Raw genomic sequence first — 18,787 nt, 5'->3', positions numbered from 1 at the left:
TGTTTATAGGCCTTCTCGAAGAATCATTAAGGTTTACATATTGCAGTAATGCTAAACATGATGAGTTTAGTTTAAGATGTGTGTCGATATCAACTATTACATATTTATTTTCAAATTGTTATATTTGAACAGTAAAAACAGTGATGAACATTATTATTGAGAGTGGACTATACATTTTAAAAATGATTAACACATTATCTTGACCTGTCCTTTCCAGTGGTGGAATGTTAACTAAGCAAATCTACTCAAGTCCTGTACTCAAGTACAGTATAGAGTTACTTGTACTTGTACTGTCCCTTTTAGGTTACTTCATACTTCTGCTATACTACACGTTTTCATTGCTAGTTATAACTTTTCAGGTTTAGGTTTTATATGTTAAACATTTGATCAGTTTATAGAAAATGATGCAATGTTCTAGATTAAACTACTATATAGTATATTAGGTTGCACATTCATATCCACCCTGCCAGCATTAAAATGCTGCTCATAGTTAATGCATGTTCTGATCAAATGTGATGATAAATTGTGCCTTTTTTTCACCTTTACTTTTGATACTTTAAAGCACCTATAATGTATATTTGTTTAATAATGTATCAAATGAAATTGTGAAAGCAAAAAGTGCCACTTAATCACAATATTACACATATGAAAATGTTTTGAATGCTCGCCATGAAGTACACATCTGGATCAAAGTGCCCCACTTGATGGCATTGTTCTCATAAACTGAAATGTAGGTTTGCAATATTAACCCTACAACATAATTTAACAATCCAGAAAAGTCCATATTATATTACTGTATTGTAATTTGGGAATCTTTGAAGTTGTGGCTGATTGCTCAGCCTACATAAAACAAAAGTGTACAAAAACATGATACCTAAATCATCGAGATGATTCGTTGATTTTGTGTATTGTGATCATGTCTGCAAACTTTGCAGTGCAAAGGTATACAAGCTTTTTTGAAATACTGAAAGACTGAAAACCAAAAGCGAAGTATCTGTAGGCTATACAATGTGACACATTTAGAACTCATTATTTACAGTATGTACAGTGTCATGAATGTTTACGCTGAACACACACCCATTAGTTTATGCAAACCCATAAAAGTGAATAATTTGAATTTACATTTCATGATTCACTGTAGTCCAGAGTGTACCCTTTAAAGTACAGTGAATAAAACGTAGACAGAGACAACCGAGGAAATACACTTACAGTAAGTCTTCGTCAAATGGAGTCAACTGTATTGTCACTGCACAGAGTACAAGTAGGCCTACTAAGACAACGAATTGCAGTTTGACATAATTTAACCAAGTGCAAAAAGCAGTGCAAAGTACTCGCAACGTCGGCTGCGTTCAAGTTCCATCTGTATGTCGTTCCTTCTGATTGGAAATCTTAAATGTTAACATTCCGTTTTTTAAAAGATGAATAGCCTACAAGTTATATTTGAATGGTCATAATAGTACAGCGATTAGTAATTTGAGTTGTAAGAATACAATTTCAGTAACATGGCAAAATAAACAGAATATGTCAACTAGGTTATATCTAGGCTGTAGGCTAGTTAATCAAAAATGTAAAATGAGACAGAAAACTAGTAGTTAGTAAGCTATTCAATGTCAAAAAACGCTATGGTATTCTCACTCCCTGGCAGTAATCGAATCAAGGCAACATTTTACACTTTGACAGTCTCTTTTGCGTGCCTTGATTGCAGTTCTCTTTATTCCACTTACACTTGAAGGCAACATTTACCCGTGACGAGCCCCGCCTCTCTCCCTCACGACCAGGTAAAGAAGAAAACTTCCCCAGTCTTTACCTGTCCGGGCGTCAAACACTGAACTTTAACTTAGGTATCAACAAACAGACCCCACAGAGTGAGAGAGTTCCTGAGCTTCAGGACAGCCATGGCCGAATCTCAGCTCATGTGCATGGAGGACGGCCACATCGGAGCCAAGGTCCCGGAGTCCAAACCGGAGTTTTATTACAGCGAGGAGCAGCGCGCGGCCATCGAGGAGCTGCTCAAGAACGGCGACGGCGCCTTCAAAACGCGACTTAAAGATGACAACATGAAAGACTTTTTATCGGCCAGAGAAGTCAAACTGTTGTTGAACACTTTCAAGCAGTACGACTTAAATAATGAAGACAGCAGCAGCAAATCCCAGACGGACAGGTCAGAGCAGGGAGCCGCCGGTAGCAACGCAGATTCAGGGGTCCATTCCACCTACTGGCCCCAGATGTCGGACACCGAGGTGCCGCCGCTGGATATCGGCTGGCCCAGCGGGGGCTTGTTCAAAGGGATAACCCGAGTGGCCGTACACACACACCCGCCCAAAGAAAACGGACCTCACATCAAGGAGGTGGTGCGGCGACTCATCCAGGGGGCCAATAAGGTGAGGGGGACAGGGGACAGATGGGGGCACATGAGCAGGGCTAAGTAGGCCTAATAAGTATCATTCATGCCATTTGTATTATTAGTTGAGCTATTAAAGTGCTACAGTCCAACTTTTTTAATCTTCTACCAAGTTGTGTTATGGGCAAAATACCAAACTAAATATAGCCACTTCAATACAAAACAAGTCTCAATACCCAGTTAACACAATTAAGACAAACGTGTGAGGTTAACTGTAACAGAGCAAGAATACAGTGTTATAAAGTGAGAGTTTTTTCTGTGTTAGCTAATAACTTGAACACCCGGCCTTTACAGGGTGTTATTATGCTTTTTCTGCCTGCCTAAATCCTGGAATTCCCTCTGGCTAATTCATAACACACATGCCTAACCACATGTATACAGTATACAAATGATATGTAGGCTAGCTATTGTCTTGTATTGTGGGTTTTTGTTAATGCTCAGGTAAGCGAACGCAAACTTGAACGGCAAACAAATAAAGACATTTGGCCAAAGTCTAGGCTACATCAACATATAGGCCTAGGTCTACGTGGCAAAAACGTTTGATAATGGTATTTATGATGAGGTCAGTTTGCCTGTAAACCAAAATAGTTGTGTAGTATGGTTCATTTGAGCATGGAAGGTCAGTGCTGCAACAGTGCTATACTCTATGGCCAAAAGTATGTAGACATACATAAGAGTATTACATGGTTGACACGTCACTCCAAAACCATGGGCATTACGAGGCTACACCTAAAACATATAATCATCAATTAATCTTCTGTCCGACCAACGGTACAAATCCCAATTATTATACGTTTACTTCTATAAGCAAGACACTCAGCAAATTTTCACTTTTGAGAAGCTGGAACCAGGGAATTTATTGTCATATTCTTTAAAAAAAAAAGAAGAGAATGTTCTCTCATGCAACTGGATAAAGGCGGGGTGAATGACTGTTTGAGTGATTAATAACTCCTTACACAGTAACTGAGATGCCTGAATTGGGTCTGTGTTTTAGAGTTGCCCATCATAATGTTTACTCATAGACTCCGCTGAGTCATCTTTTCCGCCTGCTCACAGTAACAGTGACTGGCTCTGGTCCACTTACCCTGCCTTACAATGCCTCTTTAAAACTGGGTCAAGGAGCATGTTAGACATATGTGTCAAATACTTACTTAGGGTTTTTCCTGCATAGAGGAATTTTTGGCGCCCCCCACAAAGAGGTTTTAGCCAGCCCCAAAGGAAAATCCCCAGCACCAAAACGATGAAGCAATTCAAATCCTCTCTAATTGTGAAGACGCTGGACCAACCTCCAGCCCAAACTAACCCAATAAACTAAAATAACAAAACTCCAGCACATAAGTGTGCACAAACCTGCTTGTGGAGAAAAAAGGGAGGAGGAAACTCCTCACAAGTGTGCTGCTCTGTGTGCTCTCCATGTAGCCTGGTCCTACCAGACTCTCATACATTTCATTTGTGCAGAGAGTCTGGCCACTGTTAACTTCCTTGAAGGTGGGTACTCTGTTGAAGTTTAAAACTGTTGGATCTGCCCAGAGCCACTCTGGATCTGTCATAACCAATCGCTAACGTTGGGTCGTGACGTCGGCTTAGCATCACTAGCGTTAGCCTTAGCCAACTCCTTCACCACTAACAGAGCGAGCTGGAAAATCTAACTTTTCCCGAACTCTGTGGGGAGGAGGGCCACAACATCATGGCCATCAACAAAACTCAGCAAATATTGTTCTTGCTCTGGCTTTAACTTCTGGATATTCGGCAGGTAGCATAACAGTCTGTTAAGCTGGGAGAGGCTCCGGTCACTACTGCACATTCAAGAACAGAGAAGAAAGTTAGAGGATGAAGAAAGACCAGAGATACACCAAAACAACGTATGCTCAAGAGAGGAGCCGTCTGTTGTTGCAAGGTTTTTTGTTTCTAAAAAATCAGACATAATTTAGCCACTGTTGTTGCCCGTCGCTCTAACGTTACTCGGCCGTGCTAACGTTACCGTGCTAATGTTACAGTGCTAACGTTAAAGACATGTCACTTCAAGCATGCAGCAGAGCAACATTATGAATGCAATCCACTAGGGTTGCACGATATGAGGAAAAGCTGCGATGTGCGATAACATTGTTTAATATTGCGATGACGATATGACTTGCGATAAATATTCAAATGTGAATGTTAGCTATACTGTTCCCATGTCTTAGTGCTTTAATAGGTTCTTTGCGAACCTAAACATTGAATAGCCTATTCCCACTGAATAAAGAAATCAAATAGATAATTTTTGACATGCTTTTATTGAACAAATTACACAGGCATTATAACTATAAGAAATTAACGTTCGACGAAAATATTTTAAACTGACCTTTGTTGATCTGAAATGAAGACAGATTCAGCAACTGCATGGCCTATTTCTCGCTTAAAATGTTTTCAGAAACACGTTTCGGTGAACTATTGTAGTACAATATGAGATCGTATTCTGAACGAGACGCCATGACAGTCTGGCTGTGAATTTCCCATAGACTGTATATAAGAGTGGACCAACAGATCCCGTTGCTCTGGACGGAGACCAGTGAAGGCCGTTAGAAGCACTTTTCCGGTGAGGGCTGAGCGTTACTGCGCAGCCTCCAACTGAGAGAGACGACGTAAATGTGCCGTGAGCAACGTGTCTGAAAGTTGTAAGTCTTCTGGTAGCTGTGCCAAGAGAAATCTCAATCATTCCCAATCTTGCAGAGACGGATCGCGTAGGTATATGTAAGGAGATAACATAGGCATAGGCTAATTATTGCTAACTAAAATGCTAGTTAACATTAGTAATTGCACTTAAACAGCTAATGTAAGACGAAACTGCCTGCGCGCTTCTCCTGTACTATACAGTAATTCCTCTACTATGCGAGAGTAAGTCGCGTGGTTATGACACAATCGTTAGCCTATTTTTATAAAAACGTCTGGTACGGAGCCATAACGTGAGGTACAAGGTAATGGAGCCTTTTATACATTGTCGTGTTTCTTTAGAAATAAACAATGGACAAATAAAGTCTTTAAACGCTTCAGATGTAAAGTTATTCGATGTCAAAGTGGCGCCAAAATGAATGGCAGTCAATGGAATGCTAACGGGGGTGATCGCTTTGTAGCATTAAAATGGCGCCATAGGAGGTTCGCGGTCCGAGGAGAGGCTGAGCCCCTTGGAATTTCCGGAGAAAAAAGAACCACGTGACGCGTTCGTCCAATCAGCTGCTGGTATTCATTTTCTGTGAAATAATCAGACTGTTAATGGAAACGATACAGAGCAGCGCCGCCTGCTGCTATGGAGATGTATTACGCTTCGCGTCGTCTCAGTGTGTAAACTGTTTTCCCTTATTCATTGTGTCAGGCTGTCTGTTGCGATGTGTTCATCGCGCTAGTTCATATCGCGATGACGATGAAAATTCGATGTATCGTTCAGCCCTACAATCCACCTACGGTCCCGCTACAGACCGCTGAGAAAGACGGGTTCAGAGCAATGATTAAAACACTGGATTTAAGATGCCTTGCCTCGCTGAAATACGTCCGCCAACCTACTAACATAATTCAAACAGCAAAGGAGGCTGACAGCGGAGCTACATTCAGTCGCCCACTACAACCACACTACAACCTAACTTAACTGTGGCCAAGGTAGTGTTTATACAACTAGCTTACAACTATTTGGTTTTGAAAGGGAAACAATGTTAAAGTTGTTTGTATGTATATTCATTCAATTTGAGTTTATTTTACTACTGTGCAGTTTGCAGAAAAAAAATAGTTTAGATTCTGTAACTGTTTCCTGGATTCTCCTTCATATAAAGTTATATAATGTTGATGAGCCAAGCAAACCCTTTAGTAGTCAAAGCTTTTAGTAAACATGATGACATTAAAATGTTTTTGTGATATTCTATGTACTCCTGACAGTAGAATAAGCCATTATAAACCTATATAAAGGCCCATTATTGTTATTTATTTAAATTAATTTTAAGAAGTTTGATTACATTATATTTTCGATTTGAATGCACAGTTGTTTTTTAAATAACAAATAAATAAGATTTCAATACATTACATCTATGTTATTTTGTCTTAGTTAGGAAAGTAATGTTTAGTTAGGAAAGTCTGGTGCCTTTAGTCTTTTCCACATGGTGGAAGGAAGGTATAAGGTGGAAAAGGTATACAGTTTATTATTAATTCAACAACAGTATCGGATCGGTATCGGGTATCGACAGATACACAAAGCCCTGGCATCGGTATCGGTATTGGGACTGAAAAAATCGGATCGGTGCAACCCTACTTTAAGGAATAGCTCGGTGCTTATGTGTACGTGAGAAACGGTAACGGTGTCAGCGCTCAGAGCAGACAGCTGTCGGCTATCAGAGCAGAGAATACTTCAGCAGTTTACTTGTTAAGTGGTAGTAAATGTACAGTGTAGGTTTCCGTTTGTCTCTGAATAAATGCTCCAGGAAGAAAGTTCCAGTGTCTTTGCTTCTCAACATCACAACAAAACCAAAAGAGCCGTGGCAGTAGGGGAGAGCAGCAGTCAGCTGAAAAAACTCCGACACAGAGAGAGGAGACGAGAGGACGGGGACGCCCGTCTACAAACCAATCAATTATAAGTATCTGGAGACGCAGCTCATGTATGTGATGACGGCAGGACGTAGTTTTGTCACGTATAGATCTTTAGTGCGCTTGCATAACTGCAGTGTGAAACCAAAACTTACCGGATCAAATGTATACAATGTAACAAAAACATGAACCTTGGTCCGGACCTTGGTTCGGACTTTCATGTGTGAAAACGCCCTTAAATATTAATATAGATTTTTTTTTAACCAGTTTTGTTAATTAGGGTTTTATTTACTCAAGCATAATATACATTTTTTTTGTTTATGAAATTGTCAGAAATAACAGGTAAATGCATAGACTTCTGTCAAATAAGGTAACGCAGACTTTTTTGCCTTTACTGTATGCGAACCGATTATGCTTACTGCCGTGCTAAGGGCAAAGGTCCAGTCTGTGCCAGAAAAAGCCCTGTGGTCTCGAGGTTTTTTAATTGGCTTCATGATGGAACCTATCTATGGATTTCCATTTAATTTTCTGTAGAAATCCCCTTTCTGTTTTTCTTTCTTCTTTTGTTCATACTTACTTTTTCTTTTTTTTTCTTTTTTTCTACTTCTTTTGCTTGTTCGCATTCTTACTCTTTCCTCCTCTTCCTCTCTTCTTCCTGGTTTCAAACTATACCAGAAGCATTAAAGATTGCGGGCGATTGAAAGACTGCTCTTTAAATCATTGACAGCGCATATATCAGTTTGTATACATTTACCAGAAGGTGTTACTAGTTTACTTCCTCTTGTAATAAACCAGGACTTAGAACTGGTAACTCAGCTTTCTACTTCACTTCATATTATTCTTCAAAGTTTTTCTATCTTTTGGGGTTCCCCTTGGTGCACTTGAATGTACTGGAATGTAACACACCTGACAGGTTTGTTGACACTTAATAGAAAAGGCAAGGAGCTATTCTTAGAATAATAACAAACAAACACACACACACGCTTAAGGTAACACATGTTGAGCAACCAGTTCTCCAGGCACCAATATAATCATCTTTGTACCTTTGCAGTTTTTGTTTTTCTCTTTCGCTTTCTCATTTGACTCGATGATGATCCAGTCACTAGTAGGATTGGGCATCGAGAACCGATTCCTACTTGATATCGGTTCAAAAATTACAATTCCAGTAGAATCGTTTCTTTATTGGAATTGTTTGGAATCGTTTAGAGGATTTGGTTCCAAATCTGATCATCGCTTCCCAATTTAATATGCGCAAGTTTTGGTTTCCGTAGCGGCCAGGCGCTTGTTGTGTTGCAGCCTTGGAGCACAGTAAGCAGCGCTCTGGTGTGGCTTTATTTTACATTGAAAAAGACCTGTAAAACTGCAAACCACCATTAAAGGTCCCATGGCATGAACATATCACTTAATGAGGTTTTAATATGAGTTCCCCTAGCCTGCCTATGGTCCCCCAGTGGCTAGAAATGGCGATAGGTGTAAACCGAGCCCTGGGTATCCTGCTCTGCCTTTTGAGAAAATGAAAGCTCAGATGGGCCGATCTGGAATCTCCTCCTTATGACGTATAAGGGGAAAGTTTACCTCCCCTTTCTCTGCTTTGCCCGCCCAGAGAATTTGGCCTGCCCATGAGAAAGAGAGCGACATCATGGCTTGCAAACAAGCGAAGCATGGCAGTTGGTGAAGGCCACACACCCACCCTCCACCTTGTCCCCCCCCTCTCCTCCTAAATAGCATTTAAAGCTACAGACACAGAAATGGCACATACTATGGGCAGTGACACACCAACCCGATAATCGGACGCCAGACAGTCTGGCGAGGTCAGTGACTCAAGTCTGTTCGGTGTGTTCCGTGCCGTCGTCCGTCCGAGGAGATGTCGCCCTTCATTTTGGCCGACCTGACTTGTTGTGTCGGAGGGCGGGCAGTCAGACTCCATGACCAATCTGATTGGTGGAGTGCTAACCCGGAAATGATGAGCGGGATGAGCATGACTAAGCCTCTCAAAATCTGACGAAAATCTTTTAAACTGACCTTTGTCGATCTGAAATGAAGACAGATTCAGCAACTGCACGGCCTATTTCTCGCTTAAAATGTTTTCAGAAACACGTTTCGGTGAACTATTTTGGTAAAATATGAGATTGTATTCTGAACAAGCAGCCAGTCTGGCTTTGAATTTCCGGAGAAACCAGACCCACGTGACGCGTTCGTCCAATCAGCTGCCAGTTTTCATTTTTTGGGCGACAATACAGATTAGCGCCGCCTGCTGTTATGGAGACGTATTACACGCTCAAATCGGCATCGCTTCGGTGTGTTCTGAGGCACTTTTTGGACCTCGGGGAGCCGACTGATCAGTCCGACTGCCTTTTCTGCCAATGGTTGGCCGTCGGGTTGGTGTGTCAGGGGCTTAAGGAAAGCTCATTGTGGGACTGGCTCTAGTGGCTGTAATTCTGCACCAAGGCTGAATTTCAGGAAAGAGACTTAAGATACAGTATTAGGGGACCACTAAGGCCTATATAAAAGCATCCAAAAAGCAGCATGTCATAGGACCTTTAAATCAAAATAAAACTTTCCTCTTATTTGTGAAAATAGGAATGTGACCCGTTTCAACTCCACCCCTCAAAGAATCGATAAGAACCGAATCGAAAGGAAAAATCGGAATTGGAATCAGAATTGTTAAAATCCAAACGATGCCCAACCCTAGTCAGTAGGCTTCTCAGCACTCAGCCTACTGTCCCGCACGTGTCTCAGCTTGTATCTCTGTTGTTACCATCACAAGTCCACTCAGCATTTTCCTCAGTGAGACACTGGGTGGGAACAACAGGCCTTTTCTGCCCGACAGAGATACATTTGTTTCAAATTTAGAAAGACATTTTTTCCATGAATTTGCTTTTCAGGGGAACAGTGGAACAGTTGAATAACCCAAATTTCCTTAACCTTCCTCCTCTGCTTGGACTGAACTTGTCCAAGCAGAGTCCTTACTTGTCTGAAAGGACTCCCTTTTGTTCTCAAACATGCAACTTCTGTCTGAGTGCTGTGGCTGTGACGCTTCATTTTACCTATGAAGGGTATAAGACTGAGAATGCCACTTTTGGTCATCTGTCTGTCTGTTAAATGGTCTTCAAAAATACACAGTAACCTTCTGTGAAGTGCCACAATGAGGCTTAAATATCAACTCTGTGTGCTGTTTATAGGAGAAAATGCAATGGGCAGCTTCCAACCAACACTTTAATATTGTTTGGTGTAATGACCGATGCAGCCTCTAGGGGCCGTTAATGGGGCTCTATAAACTTCTTGTGGTTGACCTTCATCCTGACATTCAGCAATCTAACCCGCAACAGTTTTATCGCTATTTTCTTAACAAAATAGCGATAAAACTGTTTTGTGTACTACAATGCAGTTGGACACAGTTGTTTTAACCCTTGCATTTCATTATATTGGTTTTCGATCACTTTCAGCATTTAGTTTGTCATTTTTACAATTATAGTTAAATGCAGGAAAAGTTATTTTACATTAGTTTGGTTTTGCCTAAATACACAACTCCTGGCTCTTCGATAATTTGGGATTTCTTTATTTGGTAAAAGCGAAATTCAAACCTCTTCTAATCCCAATGTTCTGTGAGAGGAGAAAGCAAAAGCTGCATGGAAGACAGCCTTTCTGAAGACCGATTTAAGTCCTAACCCCAACTGATCTCCTTTTTGTTGTTGTTGTAAAGCTCTATCTCTATGATCTGTCAGCCTGAATGGACCACAGCACAGGGATAATACAGGGGTTTTCTCCATTGTTGCAAGGCAAGTAGCTAAGACTCACTGGACCCTTAGGGTGACTTTATCCCTTGGTTGCAAAGTGCTTCAGTTAGACAGCTTAGCTTCCCCTGCTGGTTTCTTTGTTAGCTGTCTAATAAGACATTCTGCCTGTAAGCATTTTATTGATATTTGTTTTTTCTTGGCCTTAGAAAAGTAACATAAATGAGAAACAGTAGTGAGGCTGAGCTAAGATTTCTCCTTTTTAATGGTTACGATGTGTTTTTCTTCCACACATTATGATTAAAAAAAACTGACCAAAAGGCAAAGGAAATTTCATAAATTGACATATTTTTAAATGTAAATCCAACCTTTGCAGCAGATTTAGTTTTTCGTAGCCTTCCCCAGATTCTGTACTACATTTAACAATTATTTATTAAACACTAAATATTATATTTAAATAATAATTAGAGCTGTCAGAATTAACGCGTTAATCGCGATGCGATTAAGGGCCGAGCATAATGCGTTCATTTTTTTTTATCATATTAATCGCATGCCGCCATTTATTAATTTATTTTCACTTGACTCGGCTTTGCGTCGTGCCTAACAAGCTACTATTTTGCCGTATTTCCTCGTAACACATCCTGCTACTGCAGGAATAGCAACGTGGATTTCGGTGCCTCATTCTGGTGCCACTGATATGTCTGCACTTCTCTCTGATGCTCTGAAACAGACGTTACAGGAAACAGAAACATTGCTGCACGTGACGCTAGTTAACACTATACTCGACAGCAGCTAACGTTAGCCTACCGCTAGCTAGTAGCTGGATTAAACATGGTTACAATGCTGACAGCTAACGCTAAACGATGTAAAGTTTGTCTGTATTTCACTGTAGAGGATTCCGACACCGGGATGTAACAATCTGCAGCTGCTGCTGTCGGAAAAACACAGACGGTGCGTTCATTGAAACTGGTAATTTACAGCCTCGTGGTGCATTCAAAGTTGTTGTTAAATGCCCTTTTCCCATCTGGTGGTTGTTTTTGTCATTCAACAGCTATTTACTAGTGAAATAAGTTATTGTTATAGTGATTACATTATTATTAAACATTTAATTTTGACAATATGGCCTTAGCAATAAACAAGCCATTCTTTAATGTTGCCAACTGTTTAGTACCCTTCTTTTTTAAACTTTCTTAAAAAGTATCGGTTCAGGCACCGTTAAGGCACCGGTACCGTTTTAAAAGTACTGCTTTAGCACCGGTATCCAAACCAAACAATACCCAACCCTAATATTGACTCTAGATTCAAATGTGTGACTAGATTATATATATATATAATAAACAAATACAAATCTTAAAATCAAGTTCATAAAGTCATTTTCTTTGCATTCATTTGATTCCCAATCAAGATACACTGGTAAGAATTGCTTTCCATTGTTAATATTTACTTAAAAACAGTTCTGAAATGCAAAATAATAGAATTTTAATCATGTGATAAAACATGCAATTAATCGCGATTAACTATAGAAATTCAACGATTAATCGCGATTAAGAAAATGTAATCGTTTGACAGCCCTAATAATAATATATCATTAATAAATTATATCTATCTATATCTATGTGGCTATCTGCCACATGGCGAGTAAATGTTTGTATCAAAATAGTTCTGTTTTTCAGTCTTCATTTTGGCGAAGGTACAGCTACTTTCTTCTGTTCCTCTGCTGTCTGCATGTTGGAGCTTCGCGGGGGGGCGGGCCGACACACGCACATACACAAACACTGGCGCACACACCAGACGCCAGCCCCCACGTCACTTCTGTTTACTGATAGCTAGCGTTTAACTCAGGCTAATTTATTAGCTAGTAAGTGGCGATTTTGAAAAGAAAGCACAATGAAATTAAATAACCGATCATTAACCGTTGACCGACAAGCAAGTAAGGGAGTCTCAGTTCATCGTCCGGGAGGCTCTGACACACTTTCCGCACTCCGTGTCCGTGGACAGCTGTAGACTTGTACTGGTTAATGTTCTGTGCATTGTCGAACACATGCAGGCACTTTCCTGAAACCGCTTGTGAGACTGACACAAGTCCACAGCGGCGTGTATATCCGAGCCTGACTCCACCGCCTCCACCTTCAGGTTGTCAACTATGTGGTTTGGAATGAAAGGGAGAAAACAGGACAGAGTAACATGGCGGATATCGCTCAAATACATTTTTTTTTTTTTTTTTTTTTTTTGACAACGTTCTTAAGGCGGCAGGCGCGTGTTGTTTAGTCGGCCGCCTTAACTGTAAAGTGCTGCGGGAAACCCTGGCGTATTAAGTGCAGATTGATGGTTATGGTAAAAAAAATAATTTAAATGATTTTAGCCTAGGCCTGCAACATAACAAAATGTGAAAAAAAGTCTGAATACTTTCTGAATGGTTGGTTGCCTTTTAAAATCCTTTCAAACTGTTCCCTTTTCTCTTGCAGGTGATAGCGATAGTGATGGACATGCTCACAGACGTCCAGATCCTGCAGGACCTGATGAATGCGGCCTGTCTTCGCTCTGTGGCCGTTTACATCTTGTTGGATAACCAAGCTGTGCCACACTTCCTGGATATCTGCTCCAGGCTGCAGATTGGCTCACAGCACCTTCGGGTAAGACGGCACGTATGAGATAAACGTAGCACAGACATCAAGCAAGAAAATGGCACTTGACCCATTTTAGGCTAGTAGCAAAAAGATAACAGATATATATAAAAAGATAACAGATATATATATATATAATTTCGTCAATAAAACAATGTGTACAAGGAGTAAAATAAAATAGCTTGACATGAAAATGAAATCAGAATCAGATTCAGTTTTATTGGCCAAGTATACTTCCATACACAAGGAATTTGACTTTGGTAGGTGTTAATTCTCTATACATTCAACAAATAGACATGTAGTAGTAAACATTCAATAGATAAATAGTAATCTCTAGTACACATACTGTACAATAGAGACAACAATATACATATATGCACATATCAACTTAATATACAAAAATACAAATATACAAATAAGACATAATATCAAGACAAGTACACATGGAGTGGGATGTAAAGTGCAAAAAGTAATAGTGCAAAGTAGTGTGCAAGATGCATATTGGAATGATAAGTATGTAATGTGTAGAGAAGTGGGTGAGTGGCCAAATGAAGTTACACTGTACATTGTACACCGCACGTATACATTTCAGCCTTGTTTAAAACTACAATTAAAATATAGCCTACACTCAGTTGGTCAGCATTTGTATGGCTGCAGTGATACAAGCCAGACAGCATGACTTGTTTATAACGGGCAAGAAATTAAATTTTAAAGGTCCTCGTGGATGAAGTTTAGAATAGCAGTAGTCTGCGAGAATAACATGCACATTCCAGTGAAATTATAAATCCAGCAAACATAATTGTGTTAAACAATAACTGGCCATTTTGTGACAGAGTCAAATGCAGCCAATGGAAGGTTGTGGTGTTTGGAACTTTGGGGATTTTTAGTGGAGGCTATAAGACAATTATCATGTTTAAAAATACAAACTATCTAGTGTTTGCAACTATCTAGTGTCAGCATGTTGGCATTAATGCATTACTGTTTTGTTCCTGTCCATTGTCTGAATGTGACCCTCTGTGGCTGCAGAACATCCGAACCAGAACACTACAGGGAATTGGCTTCAGTTTGTCCTTCGGTAGACTTCCTGGTTCACTCTGTAATAAGTACATGCTGGTAGACGGAGACAAAGTCATGTTTGGCTCATACAGGTGAGGTGTCAATGTGTGCACTGTCAGTGCATGATTTTACTGTATACGTTTAATACAGAATGTGTTTCCTTAACTTGTGAAGAGAATGTGTTTGCATTGCATTATGTACACAGTGATTTAAAGGAACACACTGACTTATTGGGACTTTAGCTTATTCACCGTATCCCCCAGAGTTAGATAAGTCCATACATACCCTTCTCATCTCCGTGCTATATTCTCAGAAAGGCAAAGTACTGCTACTTCTGCTACTTGGGCGGAGTGATTTGCTAGCAGCACCTGAGAAGCCTTGTGGTGAGGAGCAGAGAGTAGCAGTGCTTCGCTTTTCTGAGAATATAGTTCCCAGTATGTATACGGTTAGAAGATGGCTGTGTCTCATGTGACGTTGTTATTTGTACATGCTGTGACTATACAACTCACAACATGTAAATAGGAACATGTTGGCGTTATTTTGTCACTTATTAGGAGCAGTAGGCTAGTTGGAGCTGGTTACCTCCAGGATCTGTGCTAACTAGGCTAGCAGTGTGGGCGTCAGACAGAGTTACGACACGCACGGAGATGAGAAGGGTATGTATGGACTTATCTAACTCTGGGGGATACAGTGAATAAGACAAAGTCCCAATAAGTCGGCGTGTTCCTTTAAGAATTAAATCTAATTGCAGCTCCTATGTGCAGGATTTGAAAATGTCTGACTCTGGCGACTCCTAATGTTACTATGAAAAGTTGCTGCTGATGTTTTGCTGGTATAATGTTTACTATGTTCTGTACACCATCTTAGTTTAGCGTGTTAGCATACTATCCTTTGCTAATTTGCCTAATGTACAGATGAGGTGAATGTAATGTAGTATTTGGTCATAAACTAAAGTTTTGGACAAATTAAAATGTTTGACGCTAGATTAGGTGTCCAGGGATTACCAACGTTATTAGGATTCATCCTCTGGGGACCATATATGTCTGTACAAATTTACATGATAATCCATCCAAAAGTTGTGTAGGTATTTCAGTGGCATGGCTAAAAAAAAAAGAATGATAGAGACTACTACAAACAATAAAATGAAAACAATGGTCAAAGCTACAACAAAAACCCACATTTTAATAAGCTTGAATTATCCTTTAATGCTTTATGCTTGAAAGTCTTGTCATCACTTTGTTTGATGCTTGCTTGTTGAACTATGTATTTTTTTAAATGATATAATGATTTCATGTTTGTTGTAAATCTAATGGACCAATGAGGACACACAGAATCTAATGAAGTTGATAACCGTTGTTAAACCTGCCTCTGTCCCAGTTTCTCCTGGTGTACGTCTCGTATGGACCGCAACATGATCACTGTGATGACGGGGCAGGTGGTTGACTTCTTTGACCAGGACTTCCGTGAGCTTTACGCCATCTCCGAGAAGCTGGACCTTTACAAGGAGTTCCATGTGAGCCCGCCCGCGACTGCGACAATACGCTCTAAAGTGGGCCCAAAACGGCCGTCGATAACGGCGACCACTTCCCGCTTCCAGGTTAGCTTAGGGGATTCCCGGAATGCACACATCCAGGTGCCTGCACACAAATACCACAACCCCAAATACTCCCTGGTGTTTGGGGACATCCCACGTCCAACAGGGTCTCTGCAGGAGCCTGGACCCAAGAGAGGGTCCACTCTGGCTGAGGTTCCCGAGGAAATGGACCCGGCAAGGCCACGAGTGGCTGGCAGTGAGAAGGTGGAGCGGCTGAGTTCGCTGCCCTCAGAAGCCCTGAGTGAAAGCTTCAAGAGGCCCAATGGAGTCCCGCAGGACAAGAAGCCCACATTGAAGCAGAGACTCACCAGGAAGAAACCATCCAGTAAGCTTTCGGATAACAACCTGGCGGGCAGCACATGCCCTTCACCTACAGAAACCAATAGGACGGATGAGGACAACTTTGAAGTGACCGTGAAGACCCCATCCAAATGGAGGCGTAAGAAGCCATCTAAACTGGTCCCGAGGACAGACTCTAAGCAATCTGTCAACACTGGACAGGACAATGAGAGTAAGTCAGGAATAAAGTGGATATTTATAGATTGATTCCCACTGGTTCCCAACCACACCCATAAAACAATTAGCAGGATAGGTAAAGTGAAAATGTTTCCCTTTCTAGGAAAACAATTAGTCTTTGGCTCAGTCATAATCTATAGCCATTTGCAACTGGGTTAAAGTTGTCTTTTCCTAATTGTAAGGGTTACACGCTAAAGGGTTTGCAAATCAACTAAAGTTACTTTTGAGTAATGCTCAATTATTAGTATTAGTGAAATATTTTATAATATAGTGGGAGACATTACCCTCTATGGATCCTGACTGATGAATTCTACATAATGTCTCTTTAATCTCACCAATCTGTTTTTCTAATTGTGTTACTGTTGTTTCTTTTCTCACAGGTCGTAACAGTGGACATCAAGGAAAATGTAAAGTGTCCTGAGGTGAACCTGCCAGTCTCTGTCCATTGATAGGATTACATTCTTAAAATGGATTACAAAATGACTTCCACTGACGTCACCTTTTGATTGTGCAATATCGCAAGAACTGTATCCAGTGCCTTACAGAAAGAATGAACAGTTCTTAAGGTACTGGCAAATACACGTGCCAAATTTGAAATGCTGAGTCAATAATCAATATGCTTGGGGATATCTGTTGCCCTGGTGGGGTGCAGAGAGGTTTAATGAGGTATTCGCTGGTGATCGTTTGCAACTTGATTCCTCAGGACTTTTGTGGCTATGTGGATATACGGCTCTCTGGAGGACACTGAATGTAAAGTTGTGCACGTTTTAGTACACTAAACGTGAAGTAAGTCGACTTTTTTTTTTTTTTTTCTGCAAACAGATGTGTTTTTCAGGTAGAAGATCATTTGAAGGGAGCATTTTTTGGAGGTTATGTATCAGAGATGGGGAGTTTGAGACTCAGACTCAAGTCGCACTTACAGTAAGTGGCACACACAGTAACTTCAGACTTGACTTGAGACTCGTCCCTTAAAAGACTTCAGACTCGACTCGGACTCGAGAGGTGGGACTCGTGAACAATCTTTATTCTTAGGAAACGTCTGATGAGCTGAATGTTTATACCTATCGCTGTGTAATCTATAACCCACCTGCTTAATGTAACACGTAACGTCGAGGGCGTAACTTTGGTTTGAGAAGTGCGGGGGACCTCTGCTGGAATTTCTTTTATTTAAAACCCATTTCAACATACATATATATGGACTATGGAGGCTCACCCCCCCCCACTAAACTTTTGTACATTTTAAAGTTAAAAGCATCAATCTGGTGCACTTTGAGAGCAAACATAAGAGGCTAGATTTATGAAGAATCTGTGCCTCTTGTAAACAATATTGTATTATTGTAAGCAATTTAACCGTAAACACATTGTTTGTATAAATATGAATGGTGAAGACATTGCAAAAAAAGTCAGTGACGTGACACTGTCGTTAAGTGTCATAAACATTATAAACAAGTCATAAACGTTTATGACATAACGCTTCTGTCATTAAGTGTCATTCGGTTTTTGTCATGACAAGTTAGGGTTAGAGTTAGAGTTAGGGTTAGGGTTCATGTGTCATAACAGTGTCATGTGTAGAGATGAGCCGATACCAGTATCAGTATTGTCTCCGATACTGCCTAAAACGCTGGTATCAGAATCGGGAAGTACTGGAGTTACTGCACCGATCCGATACCACGTGATAAAGCCCTAAATAAAATCTACGTCAAAGTAGTTTGTTTATGTTCTTTTTCCGTTATAACTTACTGTCAAACTGGATAATAAAAGAAAGTTCTGGGGCGTTCATTGTTTGTGTTTGTTCATGTTTTACAAAGAGTTTAACCTGAGCCAGACCGACAACAAAGATAGAAATAATATCACATCCATACAGGGATGGTAGTATACAGCTGTTAGAACATAATAAAATATATGACACACTGGTATCGGATCAGTACTCGGTATTGGCAGATACGCAAGTTCAGGTATCAGAATCGGTATCCAGAAGCAAAAAATGGTATCGGACCATCTCTAGTCGTGTTCATGACAGTGTCATGTCACTCTTATGTAGATACCTTCAAGTGAAGTGTTAGCCTTTCTTTTCATCTGCAAGATTTAAATCATCTGCTGCTGTTGCTGGCGTTTAATTTTAATTTTTACCAAGTGCCGGAACAGCGGTACCTGCTCATCAGAAGTTTCTATCGATCACTGAACTATTTTTAGAGTGTGCACGTGACGGTCCTGGATGCGGGCGGGCGTGTGCGTGCGTTCACACAGGCAGGCTCTCTCCTGCTCATCCGTTGCGTTGACAACTCGCGGTTAAAAAATAATAACAAACAAATTTGAA

At 40.5% G+C, this 18,787-nt stretch overlaps 1 protein-coding gene across 1 annotated transcript; it reads left to right on the top strand.

The window, feature by feature from the left end:
- Nucleotides 1–1,541: 1,541 nt before the first annotated feature.
- fam83fb (family with sequence similarity 83 member Fb) lies at nucleotides 1,542–17,654 on the top strand. The gene is made up of 5 exons (XM_031288907.2): nucleotides 1,542–2,381; nucleotides 13,146–13,313; nucleotides 14,331–14,452; nucleotides 15,738–16,465; nucleotides 16,851–17,654. The coding sequence occupies exons 1-5, from the start codon at nucleotides 1,896–1,898 to the stop codon at nucleotides 16,889–16,891; spliced, it is 1,545 nt and encodes a 514-aa protein (XP_031144767.1). The 5' UTR covers nucleotides 1,542–1,895; the 3' UTR covers nucleotides 16,892–17,654.
- Nucleotides 17,655–18,787: the final 1,133 nt, after the last annotated feature.

This window comes from Sander lucioperca, chromosome 4 (assembly GCF_008315115.2).
Source record: "Sander lucioperca isolate FBNREF2018 chromosome 4, SLUC_FBN_1.2, whole genome shotgun sequence".
NCBI classification, from domain to species: Eukaryota; Metazoa; Chordata; class Actinopteri; order Perciformes; family Percidae; genus Sander; species Sander lucioperca.
Note: the sequence above shows the minus strand (reverse complement) of the source record. Positions and strands in the feature narration are given on the sequence as shown.

What these genes read in the sequence shown, in the direction of transcription:
- fam83fb (XM_031288907.2), top strand. Translation starts at nt 1,896, where the DNA reads ATGGCCGAATCTCAGCTCATGTGCATGGAGGACGGCCACATCGGAGCC. An exon ending in TCATCCAGGGGGCCAATAAG is followed by an intron (nt 2,382 to 13,145) that starts GTGAGGGGGACA and finishes TTTCTCTTGCAG; the next exon opens with GTGATAGCGATAGTGATGGA. An exon ending in GTCATGTTTGGCTCATACAG is followed by an intron (nt 14,453 to 15,737) that starts GTGAGGTGTCAA and finishes CCTCTGTCCCAG; the next exon opens with TTTCTCCTGGTGTACGTCTC.